At 25.7% G+C, this 16,821-nt stretch overlaps 3 protein-coding genes across 4 annotated transcripts; 1 reads left to right on the top strand and 2 right to left on the bottom strand.

The window, feature by feature from the left end:
• Positions 1 to 2,526: 2,526 nt before the first annotated feature.
• On the bottom strand, positions 2,527 to 5,106 carry LOC112591071 (28S ribosomal protein S17, mitochondrial). Its single transcript, XM_025334730.1, has 3 exons — positions 4,820 to 5,106; positions 4,536 to 4,744; positions 2,527 to 2,807 (listed from the first exon to the last, which is right to left on the bottom strand). The coding sequence occupies exons 1-3, from the start codon at positions 4,937 to 4,939 to the stop codon at positions 2,636 to 2,638; spliced, it is 501 nt and encodes a 166-aa protein (XP_025190515.1). The 5' UTR covers positions 4,940 to 5,106; the 3' UTR covers positions 2,527 to 2,635.
• Positions 5,107 to 5,226: 120 nt separating this feature from the next.
• On the top strand, positions 5,227 to 7,403 carry LOC112591055 (UPF0598 protein CG30010). Of its 2 annotated transcripts, none has more exons than XM_025334710.1 (4): positions 5,227 to 5,510; positions 5,835 to 6,082; positions 6,428 to 6,476; positions 6,604 to 7,403. In XM_025334710.1, exons 2-4 carry the CDS (start codon positions 5,891 to 5,893, stop codon positions 7,038 to 7,040), a joined length of 678 nt encoding a protein of 225 aa, XP_025190495.1. In that variant the 5' UTR covers positions 5,227 to 5,510; positions 5,835 to 5,890; the 3' UTR covers positions 7,041 to 7,403. The 2 variants fall into 2 exon arrangements, with proteins under 2 accessions (XP_025190495.1, XP_025190503.1); XM_025334718.1 differs by lacking the exon at positions 5,227 to 5,510 and adding an exon at positions 5,765 to 5,779 and having other exon boundaries at positions 5,988 to 6,082.
• An 89-nt stretch (positions 7,404 to 7,492) lies between these two features.
• On the bottom strand, positions 7,493 to 12,409 carry LOC112591047 (tetratricopeptide repeat protein 27). Its single transcript, XM_025334699.1, has 17 exons — positions 12,261 to 12,409; positions 12,016 to 12,184; positions 11,237 to 11,320; positions 10,640 to 10,781; positions 10,318 to 10,573; positions 10,128 to 10,255; positions 9,941 to 10,053; positions 9,793 to 9,859; positions 9,621 to 9,734; positions 9,342 to 9,560; positions 9,092 to 9,280; positions 8,855 to 9,007; positions 8,385 to 8,546; positions 8,143 to 8,313; positions 7,877 to 8,072; positions 7,701 to 7,795; positions 7,493 to 7,634 (listed from the first exon to the last, which is right to left on the bottom strand). The coding sequence occupies exons 1-17, from the start codon at positions 12,346 to 12,348 to the stop codon at positions 7,533 to 7,535; spliced, it is 2,448 nt and encodes an 815-aa protein (XP_025190484.1). The 5' UTR covers positions 12,349 to 12,409; the 3' UTR covers positions 7,493 to 7,532.
• Positions 12,410 to 16,821: the final 4,412 nt, after the last annotated feature.

Raw genomic sequence — 16,821 nt, 5'->3', positions numbered from 1 at the left:
TTAGTTAAATGTAGAAAAATTATTGCACTCACCTTAAACTGGAACTCGTCAGAGAATGTTGTATATTAATTAAACATCTACGCATCTATGCATCACATTTGCCTAAACAAAGCACCGTCACTGAAATAATGTTAAAATTGTGTAAAAATGTTATTCTCAACGCACATTGACAATTTTGACTTGAAAAGCAAATAATGAACACGAATTATAACAAAGGAATAAATGGTAGGCATGATATTAAAGTTTATTATTTACGAATAAAACGAAAAAATTTGTTATAATATTTGCGCGATACATTAATAATCAATTATAGTGCGTGCACTGTAATTTATAAGGATATACTCAAAAGTGAAAGCTGAGTACGGACTACGAAATAAAAACGGTCCATCACATATTTTTTTTTTCTCTTATAGTTCTATATGGTAAGAATTTTCATATTTTCATGGAAGATACTACAGTACCATCGTTTGTCTTTGCATTATCTTTGGATTCAACAACAATATAGAACATTTTATTAGTACAGTAGAACTCCGATTATCCGAACTCCAATCATCTGGACGTCCAATTAACCGGACGAGAAAAAAAAACGGCACGTGCCGTTATTCATACACGTGTTTCATAATCGTTTAAAATATGTCACATATTAAAATTAAGGCTTGTTTTGTTTCAATTAAATATATAATAAAATTATTTGTTTATGGTTACAAATTTTAAATTATATTACATATATATTAATAATAAATACAATAAATACATACAATATATCCATACAATTATATAACTTTTGATATATCATACGTCAATCATACGGATTTTTGCTTATCCGGACCACCCTTGACATTAATTAGTCCGGATAATCGGAGTTCTACTGTATTCAATTTACTAAATTAGGTAAATATATTGGATTAATATTTACAAACAAATTAATATCATAGTGTAAATATTTCAGAAACAGCATCTGAAGGTCAAATTAGCAGCATAGTCCTTAAACAGTAGTGTGGTAGGTACGATTGAACATCAATAAAAAAAAAAAAAAAAAATAGAGAAAATTCATTAAAAAAAAATTAATTAACTAATTAATTTATTGGTCAAATTGTTGGACTATTGATAAATTAATCTTTAGAATTCCATTTGCAAAAAGGTATACAAGACCAATTAATGCTATATAGAAACATAAATTCTATTGATTCAGTATTTTAATAGTGTTATTTTATATTGTATGTTTAAAAACATAAACAATGATTGAACAATATTCAATATATTTAAGTAGTGGAAAAATGTCATAGGATTTGTTGTTGGTATGAATAGTGTCTCAGAAATGTCTTATAAAGTTATAAACTATTATACAAAAATCAAAACCTATATTAAAATCTTTTCTCGCATATAAAATCTCAGGATCACATTATAAAGCTTTATTTTGCTTATGTACGTTCTAAAGGTTAAACGATAAACTTCATTGTATTAAGCTTAAACATACTTAAAGGTATTAATTATTTACAACGAATATATATATATATATATTATTTAACTGTTAACAATGATTTCGAAGCCTTTGAAAATTGCGTTTTATTATTTTGCTCTAATTGAGATTTTAAGAATATTAGGTATATAATATATAATTTAACAATTAACAATTACGAGAAAACATCAATAATATTTTAGATTATATTTCAGAATAAAGGTATTATTCGAAGAATGGTAAAACAAAATATCCTCTTGTCCTTTATGTATTGAAGCATTGATATAACATCAATCTGATCATATTTATGGTAACTGCAGATTAAAATGTACTTGTTTTGTTAATAGAGGGAAATTGTTTATTGTTTAAAGGTAACTTTATTAATCGTTCAATACTTACAAATAGCATTTAAAATAATTTATGTAATGGAAAAAGTGTTTCATAAAAATGATAGAAAAGTAGGTACTGTTATGCTGTACATTAGGTATCGAGATGATTACTATAATGAATGTGTTAAATTTGAGTTCATTGATTTATCATTGTATATTTGTATAAATAAAAATTACTGAGCAAAGCGATGAATATATTGATTTTAACAACGATATGTTTTTTTTTTTGGTGTTTGTGTACATGATAAATAGTGGATAAAATTCTTTAATTTTCAACTTTGAGAGTGATTTTTAAATGGAAATTTTATCTAGTTTAATATACTTTCAGAAGTCAAAACAAAAAAAATTTTTCAAAATAATCAGGAAAAACATTTATACACTTTTACTCTATAGACTAAAATTAGTACTCAGCATCGAATTTATTTGTTAAACAATAATTTTGTAAATTATTTATAGTTAATTATTACCATATTATAAAATGTTAATAACATAATTGTACTGCATTAGTAATACTTCCTGCTTCCAACTACTCGTATGATACTACTTCTGTTAAATAAATAACCAACATAATAAACATAGTTTCTGTATCTGATTCTTCATTTTATATTTACGAAATTTAATTACAATATTTTCAACATTTTTTTTTTTTTTAATCTTAGAAAGCAAAATACATATTTATAGAATAAACACAACACAAAATGTTGAAAAATTGATCCATTACTTCATATTTTTAATAAACTATGTTTCCTACACATAAACAACGATCTTACACATATAAAATAAAGATTTATCTTGGAACAGAATATGGCTGTTCTTCTCCAGATTCATGGTATTTGATGTAGCTATTTTTGTGACTAAAATCTTTTTTGTCCTCTTGCCAACCTCTTTTAGGTGCATTCTTATAATTGAATCGTTTTTCAGTTAAACCATAAAGATTATCAATGTCTTCTAAATCATCTCTAAAAAATAAATAAAATTGTTGAGTAAATAAAACTGAGCAAGGCAATGAATGTATTAATTTTATAATAGTGAGGTTTTTTTTAGTTTTTAAGCAATTTTTGATGGCCCGCACAAAGATGGTTAATTTTTGTGTTCTACTTTTGTTCAATAACATTTTTCATATAATTTTTAATATTATATAATTCTTTTTCCTTTATAAATAAAATCTAATCTAACCGTTTCATAATAGCAATACAATTATAAGTATTATATCATAAAATGTAATTTTTTTTTTTTTTTAATGTGGCCCTTGATAAACAATTGAAAATAAAAATGGCCTGTGTGGTTAAAATGGTTGCCGACCCCTGATTTAGAGGATGGTTTCAGGTACAAAATTGAATGTAGTTGGTAATTTATGTATATTAAAATAAAAAATAAAAAAGTCCAGATACTATTCAAAATTATCAGGAAAAACAAAAGACAAATAAATTATGAGAGCATTAGATAATTTACAACACCAATTTTCGACATGACTAATTTTGAATTTGTTTAATTTAAAAATAAATGATTACAGTTACTTGAAAATATATATACCTATTATGGTTTTAGTAAATAATAATTATTGTCTTATTCTAGACATAATATCATTTTCAAAATAATTAAAATCTTTTAGAGTTTTATATAGATATTTAAAAGTTTTAACTTTTTTTCAAATTTATGTTGATAAAATTATTGTTTCCAAATTAAAAATCTTGAAAATTTATCATAAACTGTTTTTACAACAATTTTTGAATTTCGAAAATACATGTTTAAAACTATATTTAAAAAGATCAATTTTTTTTTAAATTTACAATTTTTATATTTAAAGCTTGAAAATCTAATTTAAGATTATTTATGTGTTTTTTTTAACTTAAATTGAAAAAAAATGTTTAGCATTAAACCATATCAATTTTCTAATGAAATTGGTTTTCCAAACATAACATAATTTTTATTATTTTTAAAAAATATTAATTATAAAAACTTGAACTATTATTCATCCACTATTTTTTAAATTATTAGATTTTATAAAAAATTCATTTTTTTTAGATTTTTGTTTTTATAAATGGTAATAAAAAAAATTTCCATGTCAAAAAGCTTTAAAACATAATGATATAGTATATTATATGTTCTTATAACAATTTAAAAATATTCCAAAATTTCATTATTTTTTAAGACATTTAAAATTATAATATTAATGATTTTTTTAAGCATATACAATTTGGATATAACATATTTTTTAATTTGTATTTTATATTTAGAAAAATATCAAATAAATAAGAATTTTATTTTCCAATATACATAAATGTTCATTGTATTTAAGTATTAAGAATTATTGATTTCCTTATAGATAAAGAAACCATTAAAAATTAAATTATTTTTACTACTAGTAATAGTATTAGTGAGTTTAACTTGTAACTATTAGTATAAATTAATGTGTTTAAAGCTATTTAAAATTTGGAATTAATTTTAACGCTATAAATTTATGTTAATTGACATTATAGAATAATATTCCTCTATATTGGTCTGCAAAAAATACAAAAAAATTAACATAATTACACTTGGCAATGTCAAATAACATAAAAGTCCATTACAATTGAAACGGAAATAAACATCTAAATAAATATATTTTTAATAATAATCAATCTATAAGAATATAGGTATGGGAATTAAGTGTACATAATAAATACATAATCATTGATTTGACAAACCTGTAACAAACTGTTCCACATCGTAGTGCTGCTACTTTTTTATTAGTTATAGGATCTGTAACATCACCTAAAGGATACACCACTTCGAGCACCTGATGAGTAATATGTGTTGTTAATTTTTCTGGTAATTCTTGGATAAGCACAACATCACCAGTCTTACATTTTTTTTCTGGATCATGAGCATAGTACACTTCATCTTTATGAAAATACTATAAAAATAAAAAATAAAACCAAAACCAAAATATAATTTATGTACAACAAATAAGAATTATTACACAACTCACCATTAAAAGGTTTTGGTCTAATTCTAATTTCTTAACAACAATTTTTGATGCATTTTGTTTGACAGACGGAGCACACCGGCCCATAAGCAGTAAAGATCTAGCAGCTCCAACTAAACTCATAACTGTAGTATCCGATTGACTCAAATTCAATATGAATATGAATAAAACACAAAAAACAATTAAAGATCTTATATCTTTAATTGTGATTTGAAGTTACTAAGTTACTACAAATGCACAAAAATACTAACAGAAAAAAACATGCACGAACGTCGTATCACTCATATCTCCTTAGCCGGACACAAAAAAAATTATTATAGATAATATTATCTTAGAACGTACTGAATATACTGATAACATAGAATATAGACACAGATTAATCTATTCTGTGATACAGATAAGAAATTAGAATATGAAATTTTCAATTATTGGAAATCACTAATTACTGTTTTTTTTTTTTAATTAGTATTTGATAGTTAGTGACTTCATGAATAAAGTAGTTGTGTAAGTGGACTGTTGTTAACCTCTAGTACGCCTAATTTGTATAATTATTGTATTGAATAATGTCATAATATTAATCTTTGCTGAGGAGAAAAGTAGCTAGATCTACATTATACACATTTTTATTTGGACAAGACATGACAAACATTGAAGTGTTCATTATCTAATTTAGCCAATATACCTATATTGCAAGGTATGCATAGTAATCACGGTTATGAATGCAAATTAATCTATTTAAGTAAATAACTAATTTGAAAATCTGTCGTTCAAGATTTTAGTTTGCATATGTATTATAATACGCTTAAATGAAAAATTATAATCAAGTTTAAAGTTTTTATACATCAAGAATTTAAAAAAAAAATTCAATCAATATCACTGACATAGAGTTGTTAAATTATTAAAAAAAATTTAACAGTTTATAATAGATAGATCTATATAAGGATAGTATATTCTTAATATTAGGTGTGTAACAGAAAATCGTTTTAAATGGAATACTTTCTTTTTTTTGTTTATAAAGATTGTTTATTCACGGTGTTGTAGCAGTTATAAAATATACCAAGTACTGAAGTACCTATGTATAAAACAAAAACAATGTTTTCAATCGGTGTAAAATCAAATCATTTTTTGAAGAATTTCACAAGCTTTAAAAGTAAAGTTCATATTATTACAGAATTTAAGACTTTCTCAACGGTATCCTACATACAAGGACAATCGCCAGAGAACAAAATAAGAGAGTATTTCTATTATATAGATCACCAAGGAATGGTTTGTAGATAAATGTATATTAATTAGTTAACTGAAAAATGTTTGCTTCAAAATATTTATTAACTCATATTTAATATTTCCTTGTTATACTTCAAAATCTAAAACTTAAATAAAACCAATAATTTATTATATTATAAAAAATATTTTACAAAAAACCTCTAATTTGTGTGACTATTTACATACTCGTATTTTAACCTTTGGAAAAAAAATGCATTGACTATAATATTATTTTAAATATTAGCTATTTTAAAATGTTTTACTAAATATTTAATTTATATTTTACAAAATTATTGTTCCTTTAATTTGAAGATAATAATCAAATATTAAAATATTTGAAATTTTTAGCTTTTTCTGGATGATAGCAAAATGAAAAATTTTACATCAGCTTATAAAGGTAAACATTTTCTTATTATGTTCAATTAATTTTTTATGAAAAAAATTACAACTGTTATTTTTAACTTTTAATTTAAATAAATTTCATAATAATTTCAAGATTTATTTTAAAATATATTTTTTTTCAGAAATAGATTTTTTGGTTTTTTTTTTCAAACGGTTAAAATTAAACACAACTGATCGATATAAAGAACACTTTCCATGGATATCATTGTGTGGTAGAGAACGGAATTTTGTTAGGTGTGACGACTATCCAATAGTCTTCAACCAAGTAATTAAAGGTGATAATGGCAATCTCTTATTTTGTCATAACCATGCTGGTCCAAAGTTGACAGTTCAATTTCAACCCGATAAACTCTGGATGGATGTTGAAAATGGTAGAGTTTATCATCCAGCCAATGAGCAACATGGTTCAATAGGACTTGTATCATCTAAAACAGCTATTGAATTCAGCAAAATGTTTATATACAATGATACAGATAACTATGTGCCTACACATTTTTTGTGGAGTGGTAAAAAGTATGTTCTTGACCAATACTGGTTTAAACACTTGATCCACAAATGAGTAAAATTCAAGTTTTTACCTGAATAGTGTTCATCTTAAATATGTATACATTTATATGTTATCATAAAGTTTACATTGTTGAAGTTGATCTGTGTATTTCGTTATTTGTTTTATAACAATATTTTTATTTGTGATAACAATTATTAATTAGTGTAAGAAATACTATAACAATTCTGTAAAAGTTAGACTACATTAAAAAGAGTACAAGTCCATATTAATATAATAATTTAATTATATTTTTCATTGTATTAAGCTCAATATTTTACAGATAACAAAAAGGTTTGATTCTTTTTTGGTATAGATTTTTCAAGTATAATTTTTAACACTTTTATTGAGTGTGGATCTACTTATATAAGACATGGAATCATTAAATCTTTTTCATTGATTTGTGTCACTGTTACACATTACATACATTATGATTGTAGGAATTCTTAAAATAAAGAAAACAAATGTTTATACAATTAAGTTAATGTTTATAATTATAAAAGATATCTACACTTCTCCTGAAAGTTGAAGTTTGATTTTGTGTAAAATGTTTTTTACTTTTTCAAATTCTTCTCTTACGTCTACACTTTCCATCAGGTCTTTTTCTTTCTGCATAACATAAAACATTAAAAAATAAATAAAAATATGTAAACAAAAATAACTTAAAACACTAACTTCAATTTGTGAGACCACTGACACTAGCATTAGTTTTGCAGATGACAGATATCGTTTTTTTTGGTCACTATTTTGGTTACTACAACTAATGTATGCTGTAAAGTCAAGAAAATTTAAATTTTTTATTGAATAATGAATATAAATTGATTAAAATGAATACATATTTAGCAACATACCTTCAGCTAATTCTAATGATAATTTAGTGACAACCAAACAAGAGTTTTTTTCTTGTGTCCACTTGTTGCCTTGTGTGGTGAAACGATGGGCACATTGTAAATGGTGTAAAACTTTATCAGCAGTTTCCTTATTTGGTATTGGTACAGCTTCTTCAAGATGTGCATACAATGTCCAAATTTCACCATCATTTTGAACCTTAATAATAATTATAATTATGATTAATAAAAATGTATTTAATGAATTATTCAAATATAATCTAACGCACTTGTGATGTAAGTCTTCCAAAAAGTTGTAATAAACATTTCCTATGTTCTGATGCTGGCCTATCATTTTCGTCTTTAACATTATTCTGTACGGCTTGCACTAAAATCCGCAAGACCTCCAAATCTATGTGTTTACTTTTTAAATCTAATAATCTATGATAACATTTGATTGCCTTTGATAACAAAAATATTCTAGTTACAATATGTATAATAGTTATTATTTTAGTAATAGACATTTAAATACCTCTTCAAAACAACCACAATCAACACTGACTACCATTAAATTGTCCCAAACCATCCAATTTTCATAATTACATTTCACTGCTTCTTTTAGTGCATAATAAGCTCTTGATTTTTGACCATTTTTAATATAACATTTTGCTAAATTGTTCCAAGCTTCAAAACACTGAATTTAAAAACAAAAAATATATCATTCAATTAACAATCAATTTTTGATTGAAATATATGAAACACATTACTCTAATATTTTGTGTATTACAACAACCAAAAACCTTAGCAAAAAAACTATAATTGCCGGTTTCCCCAAATGCAGTAAAATATAATATAACCACATACAAGCATAGAAAAATATTTAACTTTAATTATTCTGCTATGCACTGTGGTAAAGTTTGTATTGACATACAAATATACACAAAAAATATTATTATTATTTTGTTAGTTTGAATATTTAGAACTACATATTTTATTACTCACATCACTCTCAATGTCGCAATATCTTCTATATGCTTCTGCAGCTTCTGACCATCTTTCTTCAACCATACATGCGAAACCAAGTCTAAACCACAAGTTTTCTTGTAAAGAATTTATCTTAAGAGAATTTTTGAAGTGATCTATACTCTCTTTATACTATATATATAAAAAAAAAAAATAAAAATATATATCTTAGAGATGAATAACTTTTTTCAAATTTAAAATAAAAATACACCTTACTTCTTTTCTTGTATAATAATAAAGTGCCCAATGTTTTTGTGCACGACTACTTCGATAGTCTGAAATTTTCCATGCTTCCTCGTAAAGAGATTTATCATCAGTAGCATCTCCAAGCAAACATAATATTAAAATATGTTTAGCTACAGTGAGGTTTGGTGATTTTAACTCATTTTCAAGAATTTGTGCTGCCTATTTTAAATTACATTTATCAATATCATTTCAAAATTTAAATTCTAACCATTAATCTCACTTTATGTCTATGGCCTTGGGTATTATAACAAGCAACACATTCTTCCCACAAATCAAGAGCTAAAAACCAATCTAATGCACTTTGGATAGCGCCAATTGAAAGCATTATATTCCCCAAATATGCTTTAAGTTGCCAAGAAGGTGAAACAAAAGAACAATGAAACAGATATAATCTATCAACATTACATGGACTTGATACTTCTAAGCTGCTGACTAAGCTCTAAAAAAAAATAAAATTTAAATTAAAAATGTTAACTACAGTTTTTTTAAATATGTTTACCTCAATTTGTTGCATAGCTCGCTCCACTGATTTCCTGTTATCCCTTTCTAGTAAAGATCGTTGAAGCAAAGTTGAGACATGAATACTCCACACAGATTGTTGTGACACCAAACACTATAGTATTTAATCAATATTTAAATAATGTTCTAAGTAATAAATCATAAAAAATTACTCTTATATATGGCTGTAGTTCTTCAAATTGTAGATCATCTTTAGGTTTACACTTTTGTTCCAATATACTTTAAGAAAAATAAAATGATCTTAAATTTAAAAAAAAAATGTAGACAATAATATTATATAAGATAAAATTTAGTATTTACAGTGTATTTAAGATGGCAGCTTGTTGAAGACTGTTCAGTTTAGGAAATTGACCAGCACTTTCATTAGAAAACTTAATATCTGGTAAACGATTTTCATCATCAAGTACACAATCCTATATAAAATAAAATAAAAAAATGGAAGTTAATTTTTTAATTATGTTCTTATACCAGATGTCAAATAACTTACTTTAGGTAAATCACAACATTCATGTGAATTCAATAAATTTGTATTATTTTTTCTCGTATGTGAATTCACATTTAAGGTTAACTGAGCAAGTTCTTTTACTTGAAATTTAGTTCTTTTTCCCATTGCACCTAAAATAGTTTCATTTTCAAAGCGTAATTAATTTATGATAAATGATAATATTTCAGCTTACCGACAAGTGAATGTTCTAAACCCAATAAATTCATTGCTGTGTTCAAACAGTGATTGGCTTTAGTGATATTTCCATAATGAGTAAGATAAATTTTACATTGCTCTATCTTAAATAAAGCTTCTTCTTCATCAGTTTCCCAAACAGTATTTTCCATTTGTTTAAAAACTAGTTCAATCATGTTTTTTATATCATTTGATAATTCGTTTAATAAAGATTGTAGAGTTGAGAGCATTCGTATTTGCCACCAAGATCTTGTCTAAATCAAATAAAATAATATTACAGATATTATGTTATTAGTTCAATAACTGCTGGTTGTTATTACAAAAATATTGATTTGATCGTTGCTAAAAACTGCATAAGAAAATACCAAAAGCTCAGGATACAATACTTTTCTAGACACACAATCTAAATCATTAACTAAGCTTTCTACTACTGCAGTACTTGAACCCCAACTTTTCAAATTTCTAAAACCAATATAAATACAAAATTAAAATGTGTAATTGTGCTAGTCAAAAACCGCAATATAAATTTAATAGTGAAATGAATTTCTAATTGACTCATTATTAATACCAGAACTAATTAAATGTTCCTAAATATTTTAAATATGTATGTAGTAGGTCATAATAAAAGATAAAATTAATTTTTTTATTTTAACTTATTTAACGTATTATATAATATATTACTAAAAATATTTAAAAAAAATTGTAATTAATTGAAAAAAGCTTAGGAAAGCCAAATTCTGTGAGATTTTGATTTTCATTCTTATTTAAAAGCTACTTAAGTTTGTAAAAATTATACAAATATTTTTTTTTTCTTCAGAACAATTTTCCTAAAAAAAAAGATTATCATATTTTATTCTGAACATTTATAAAGCATAGAGTCAATTAAAAACTTAAAACTGATCTCTGATACAACATACAATTTTGATATTAAAGGTCCAGTCCAATTTGCTTGTATAAACAGCTGATAACAAGCAACCCCAAATGTGAAAATCATATTGTTTCTGTAACAAAAATGTACTAATTTTAAACAACATATACTATACGAGAAAAAACTATATATTATTAATTGTATGATTTTAAATTTTAAGCAGTAATTAATTAGAATCATGTATTTTTATAATATCTATCAAAATATTAAATGAGATAATTTGAGTACCTATGGTTTATGTTTTACTTTTTAACATTGAAAACTAGATGCTAAAATACAATAATAACAAATTAATTTTTTTGTACTGATTAACATGTAATATGCTAAACATAAAAAAATATCAGTAGTGATTATAGTATTATTTGTGTATATATTATTATTGTTTTTTATCCATTATTAAAAAAATTGATTTTTTACAAATAAATAAGTGCTTATTAAAATGTTTGAATATTTGTTATATCTAGAATCTAATTGAATCTAGGTAATCAGTAACTACTAAAAATAGTGTCAAAGAGAACTGCAGAGTACTGAGTTAAATTGAAATAACCTGGTTTATCCTCAGGAAATTTGTATAATTATCTAGAAAATAATTGTTTTTTAAATATTTATTAATTTTTAATGACAATTATGCAAATTAGAATTTATCTTAATGATTCTTGTACATTTTAGTATCACTAAAGAAAATATAATATACCTACAAATATAACACAAGCTAGGTAAATAACTCTATAAGATTTATCACTAACTAATTAATAATTAATTACTTACTTTAATGGATTTAAATGTAAAAAATCACTTAAATGTTTTATTATATTTGAACTGAAATTTAACTTGTCCAAGTGTTCTAATTCATTATATAGTCTCAAAAACAAATCATTTTCCAAAACTTCAACATAGTTGCCTTTCAGAACATTTTTTATTTCATTTGATGTAACGTCTGAAAGCAAGATTTAATGACAATTAATTAAAATTTCTTATTTGTTCCAAATAAAATGGCCCACAATAATTTATACCTGAAACAATTATTTTATTATATAATTTTGAATATGTATCACCATACATCAGACACTTTTCTATGTCGGTAAACATTTCGATAGACATATTATCTTTTTTAAAACTAAATGTTTAAATTAAAATAATGAAATATAACAATTTATTAATCGTATAACACATAAATATTTAAAAAAAATTTAAAAACGTAATATCAAAACAAAAACATGCAGATTCTGTAATATTCAACACATAACCTCAAATTGAACACTGTTATCGTTTTATCAAAAATTCATCAAAAGTTATCAGTTATCACAGTCACTGCTAAAGTCTTAGGGGAATTCGCGCTCTGTTTTCTCTCTCTAGCCTACTCATAATATGGACAATACAAAATTCACGATAAATCATTTTTTCGCATTTTTGAATAATCTTAGAGTAAAATCATGCATAACAATAATTATAAAGAATAGTAATTTAGAAGGTTCATATCGACCGATTTGTCTAAATATTGACTCAAACAATTTAATATCCAATTATATTTAAAAATATTTTAATTTATGATGTTAAATTCAAAACCAATCTTTCAAATTTTCAAAAATATTATACTCTACTATTTTTGTAATGGGTGATTTAAGATGGTAACCAAATTCAGGCCTTGAAGTTATAATTTATCCAAACCACCTTGTACCAATTAAATCACCAAAAAAAAATTTTATTTTTAGAACCTTCAAAAATATATCTACAAAAGAATTTCAATAACAATTGATTGTAATTTGTAATACAAATAAATAGGTATACTTATTCAATTTTTTTTTTATAATATATCTAATACTTCTTTTAGTGTTATAAACAGGGCTGTGAATTTATAGGAAAGTGCATTGTTTTTGGTGATTGTAAAACATAGCTTTGTAAGTACACAATTTGAATTATGTAATTACGAATCCATCTATGAAACTTTTATTTTGCATATTTTTGCATTTTTTGACGTTTTTAATTTTTTAGGTCATTTTTTCGCATTTTTAGGTCATATTTTGCTTTTTTTAGTTCATTTTCTAGTATTTTTTAACCAAATTTTGCTAATTAACTTGTTTGAAAACTTTTTTTTATTTTACACAGGCTGTATATGTATATTATGTCAAATTTTTTAACTTTTTTTATTAAATAAACACTTTTTTGTACTAATATTTAATATCCTGTACCAAATATTAATATAAATATAAAAATTAAATTAAAAACCATTTTAAATGAATTTTATACTATAATTTTTGGCATTTATATTCTTTTTTTTTGCATTTTAAGTGCATATTTTATTGCATTGTTTTGGAATTTTTAATGCATTTTTTAAGGTTTTTTAGTGCATTAAATTCACAGCTCTAGTTATAAATGTATTACATCCATGCATCTATATAGTGTTTAGGAAAATAACTAAACCGATTAGTGAAATAATTGCTCGACATTTTTATTTAATGTAAAGAATCTTTTCAACAAATAAAATATTATTAGGCTGAATTGAGAATAATTAATTACGTTATTTGCTGAAAACTATTAGCAACACGTGTTTTCAAGCATTAAATTAATATTTGTATTACAGAATAGTTTTCTATTGATTGCATTTACAAAGAATTCGTTCTCATAAATAACTAAAACTGTGGATTTCAACCACGATTTTGTAAAACCATTGATCACACTACCTTCTCGACTTAGAAAATGTGTGTATTGTAAAAAAGCAAGTGTCTTCAAGCCAGTCTACAAGTGCGCAGGCTGCTATGAAACATGCCATCGCGAACGCCCCATAAAAAGTTTTCACGAATCATAATTGAGCAAATGCGTAAATCTGAAGAGTTAAAGACCGACAAACGAAATAAATGAAAACGAAATAGTCGCACAACTGCACGAGGGAGCGCGCATAAAATATCAGAGAACAAAATAAGACGAATATTATTTACCTACTGCGAAACGCAAAAAAAAAATAGCAAAATCAGTTATTTCCGACACGCAACGTGCGCGTTATGTGGACGACATGATAATAATTATTATAGTTAATAATATACACACGTGTGCGACATTCGGCGGTGCATCGCGTCGAGTTCTCGCCGCGTCATCAGGCCGTTCGCGCCGGACAGACGTAACGCGTGACGACCACGACGATCGGTGACCGTCACTTATCGGCCGGCCTCGACTGCAAGCGTTGCGTGCCCGTTTTAGATAATATGACCGCCGCGGTCGTGACGAACGGTTATTGCGTTCATTCTTTTATAAATCGCGGACGCGTGCGCACAGTATTTCAATAAAATATGTCAATAGACAATAATTTATTTATTTTGTACCTAAATCTTTTGCGCTCGACTGTATTTTTTATCATATAACGCCGTGCGCAAATCGTTAGCGTAGGGTACCTATAACACAGGTATAGGTATGGGGGTGTTTGGCGCCGTTTCGCCAACTGTTTAGTCCAGAGATGGCGAACCTTTCTGTACCTTTTTGGTTTTATTTTATTTTCCTATTGTGCGTCAACTGATTCGATGACCCGTTTTTCAAACTTAAAAATGTCTATGGCTTGAATGATAAAAAAACGAGTAAAACATTACATTATTAAGAAGTTTAAATATATTAGACACTATTTAGGCTATTAGAGTATTAGACTCTTAAAGTATAAATAGTACATAACAACATAACTCATAAGTAGTTCTTAGTAAATATTCAAACCTATTCCATTTTCTGATTTTCATGTCATTCTTTCTACCGTAATTTCTAAATTACTCATATAGCAGCCAGAAAAATACGTTTTTATAGTAATTTTGCTATAGAAAAAAAGAGATTTTCGAAATGTAATTTTTACGAAAAATATGTACTCCTTGGCCATAAACAAACAAACTCAATTTTGATATTTGAACTACAGTTTATCTCCCATAAAATTAAAAAACACATGAAAACTGCCAGCAACAGGTTTCTCCCGTCTCCATATCGGACTAAAAATATAATTATTTACATTAGGTATACAACAATACCCAAATCATCATATAATTACTGTAGAACAAAAGGTAATTTATAAAATAACACAACTAGTAGTAATAAACGGAGCGAGCGATGAAACAAGTCCACTTTGACATATACATATTATGTATTAGTGTATGTATTTACATGTATTAGTGTATATATTTACATAGCAGGTCGGAGGATTATCTATTATTTATTATACATTTTGTAAGGTAATCATAAATAATTATATATTTATATGTATATATTTGGACTCCAATGGAACGAACGTAGGATGACCCACCTTTCTGGAATATATACGTACACGTACATTTAAAATGTAGAAATATTGTAGTGATGGTATTTAATGTTACTGCACAGATTTTACTTTCCTATAGCATATAATGTATCATACTAGCCGATAATCTGCATAATTTTAGTTATTGGTTGGATACATATTATATCCAATGGTCTATAGTCAAGTTTTAAAAAAAAAAAAGTTTTTAATTTATTTATCTTGAATACAATCATAAAAAATACATAGTTTTTATACACGTCAATGAGCATAAAAAATAGGTAATTTGCATAAAAAATCGCCATTAAAACTATTTAAAAAGTAATTTTTGTAGTTTTCTATATTGCATCACAATTCACAATCATCCGTGCGTTATATTATATCATAATTCTATAGAGACTAGAGTGTTACCTAAATATAATATAGTGAAAGAATAGTATATAACGTACAACGTTTGGTTGTTCAACTCAATCAAATCTGTATTATTTTCAACAAACATGTTAATCATTTTTAATGGGTAAAACATTAAGAAACAAAATAATTTATTGGACTGATCACTATGATACAGCTAGATAATATAGTGGATACTATTTATATAGTCGTATAAATAATATGACAAGACTCAGCCGGCATAAAATATACAAACAATACATTTATTTATTTATTGACAATGATTAATCTTGTAAAACATAGGAATAATTAATTATATTATTGAACATAAACAAAAGATTATGTCAACGTGAGTGCGTACTTATACCGGATGGACACACACACCACGCCGATGGACACGCGCAACTAACTATAGTGACAACTGTACGCCGCGTTGTGAGTCAGCAAAGCATTTATCAATGTAGACATACGCACACACACACACAAACACTATTGTCTTCATTATAACCCAAGAAGTGACGCGGTTTCAATTTTCTTCATAATGTGACTGCGGTCTGCCAATCTATTAGCCGAGTATTGTATAATTAATATATGATTATTATTCATCCGCTGCTAGGCACCGCTACTATATCTGGACCAGTAGTTGACGCTATACGCCGCTGTTGACGAATACCGTACGTCTACCAGCATCGTAGTTTTAATAATAATTATCATTGCAGGGGCCAACGTGTTCGGGGATTCAAAACTGTATGTAAGGAATCTCGAATTGAAGCGCCTCGTCGTAAAATTAGGTGTGATTTCGTAGGTTTCGTACGGATTACTGTCGCACACAATGTCCACAATGCGTTTGTTCGCAACGTTTTTTTTTTTTTTTTTTTGGTAACGTTGCAGGCCATCATTGTCTTTACGCAAGATTCTGAAGT

The sequence above is a fragment of the Melanaphis sacchari genome, unplaced genomic scaffold, assembly GCF_002803265.2.
Source record: "Melanaphis sacchari strain LSU unplaced genomic scaffold, SCAv2.0 Contig0_pilon_pilon, whole genome shotgun sequence".
Taxonomy (NCBI): domain Eukaryota; kingdom Metazoa; phylum Arthropoda; class Insecta; order Hemiptera; family Aphididae; genus Melanaphis; species Melanaphis sacchari.
Note: the sequence above shows the minus strand (reverse complement) of the source record. Positions and strands in the feature narration are given on the sequence as shown.

Coding starts and splice junctions, on each gene's coding strand:
- LOC112591047 (XM_025334699.1), bottom strand. CDS start 12,348: ATGTCTATCGAAATGTTTACCGACATAGAAAAGTGTCTGATGTATGGT. Junction 12,185..12,260: donor TAATAAAATAATTGTTTCAG/GTATAAATTATT, acceptor TCTTGCTTTCAG/ACGTTACATCAAATGAAATA. Junction 8,547..8,854: donor ATTGCGACATTGAGAGTGAT/GTGAGTAATAAA, acceptor TTTTAAATTCAG/TGTTTTGAAGCTTGGAACAA.
- LOC112591071 (XM_025334730.1), bottom strand. CDS start 4,939: ATGAGTTTAGTTGGAGCTGCTAGATCTTTACTGCTTATGGGCCGGTGT. Junction 4,745..4,819: donor TAGACCAAAACCTTTTAATG/GTGAGTTGTGTA, acceptor TTATTTTTATAG/TATTTTCATAAAGATGAAGT. Junction 2,808..4,535: donor TGTGGAACAGTTTGTTACAG/GTTTGTCAAATC, acceptor TTTATTTTTTAG/AGATGATTTAGAAGACATTG.
- LOC112591055 (XM_025334710.1), top strand. CDS start 5,891: ATGTATAAAACAAAAACAATGTTTTCAATCGGTGTAAAATCAAATCAT. Junction 6,083..6,427: donor ATATAGATCACCAAGGAATG/GTTTGTAGATAA, acceptor TGAAATTTTTAG/CTTTTTCTGGATGATAGCAA. Junction 6,477..6,603: donor TTTTACATCAGCTTATAAAG/GTAAACATTTTC, acceptor ATTTTTTTTCAG/AAATAGATTTTTTGGTTTTT.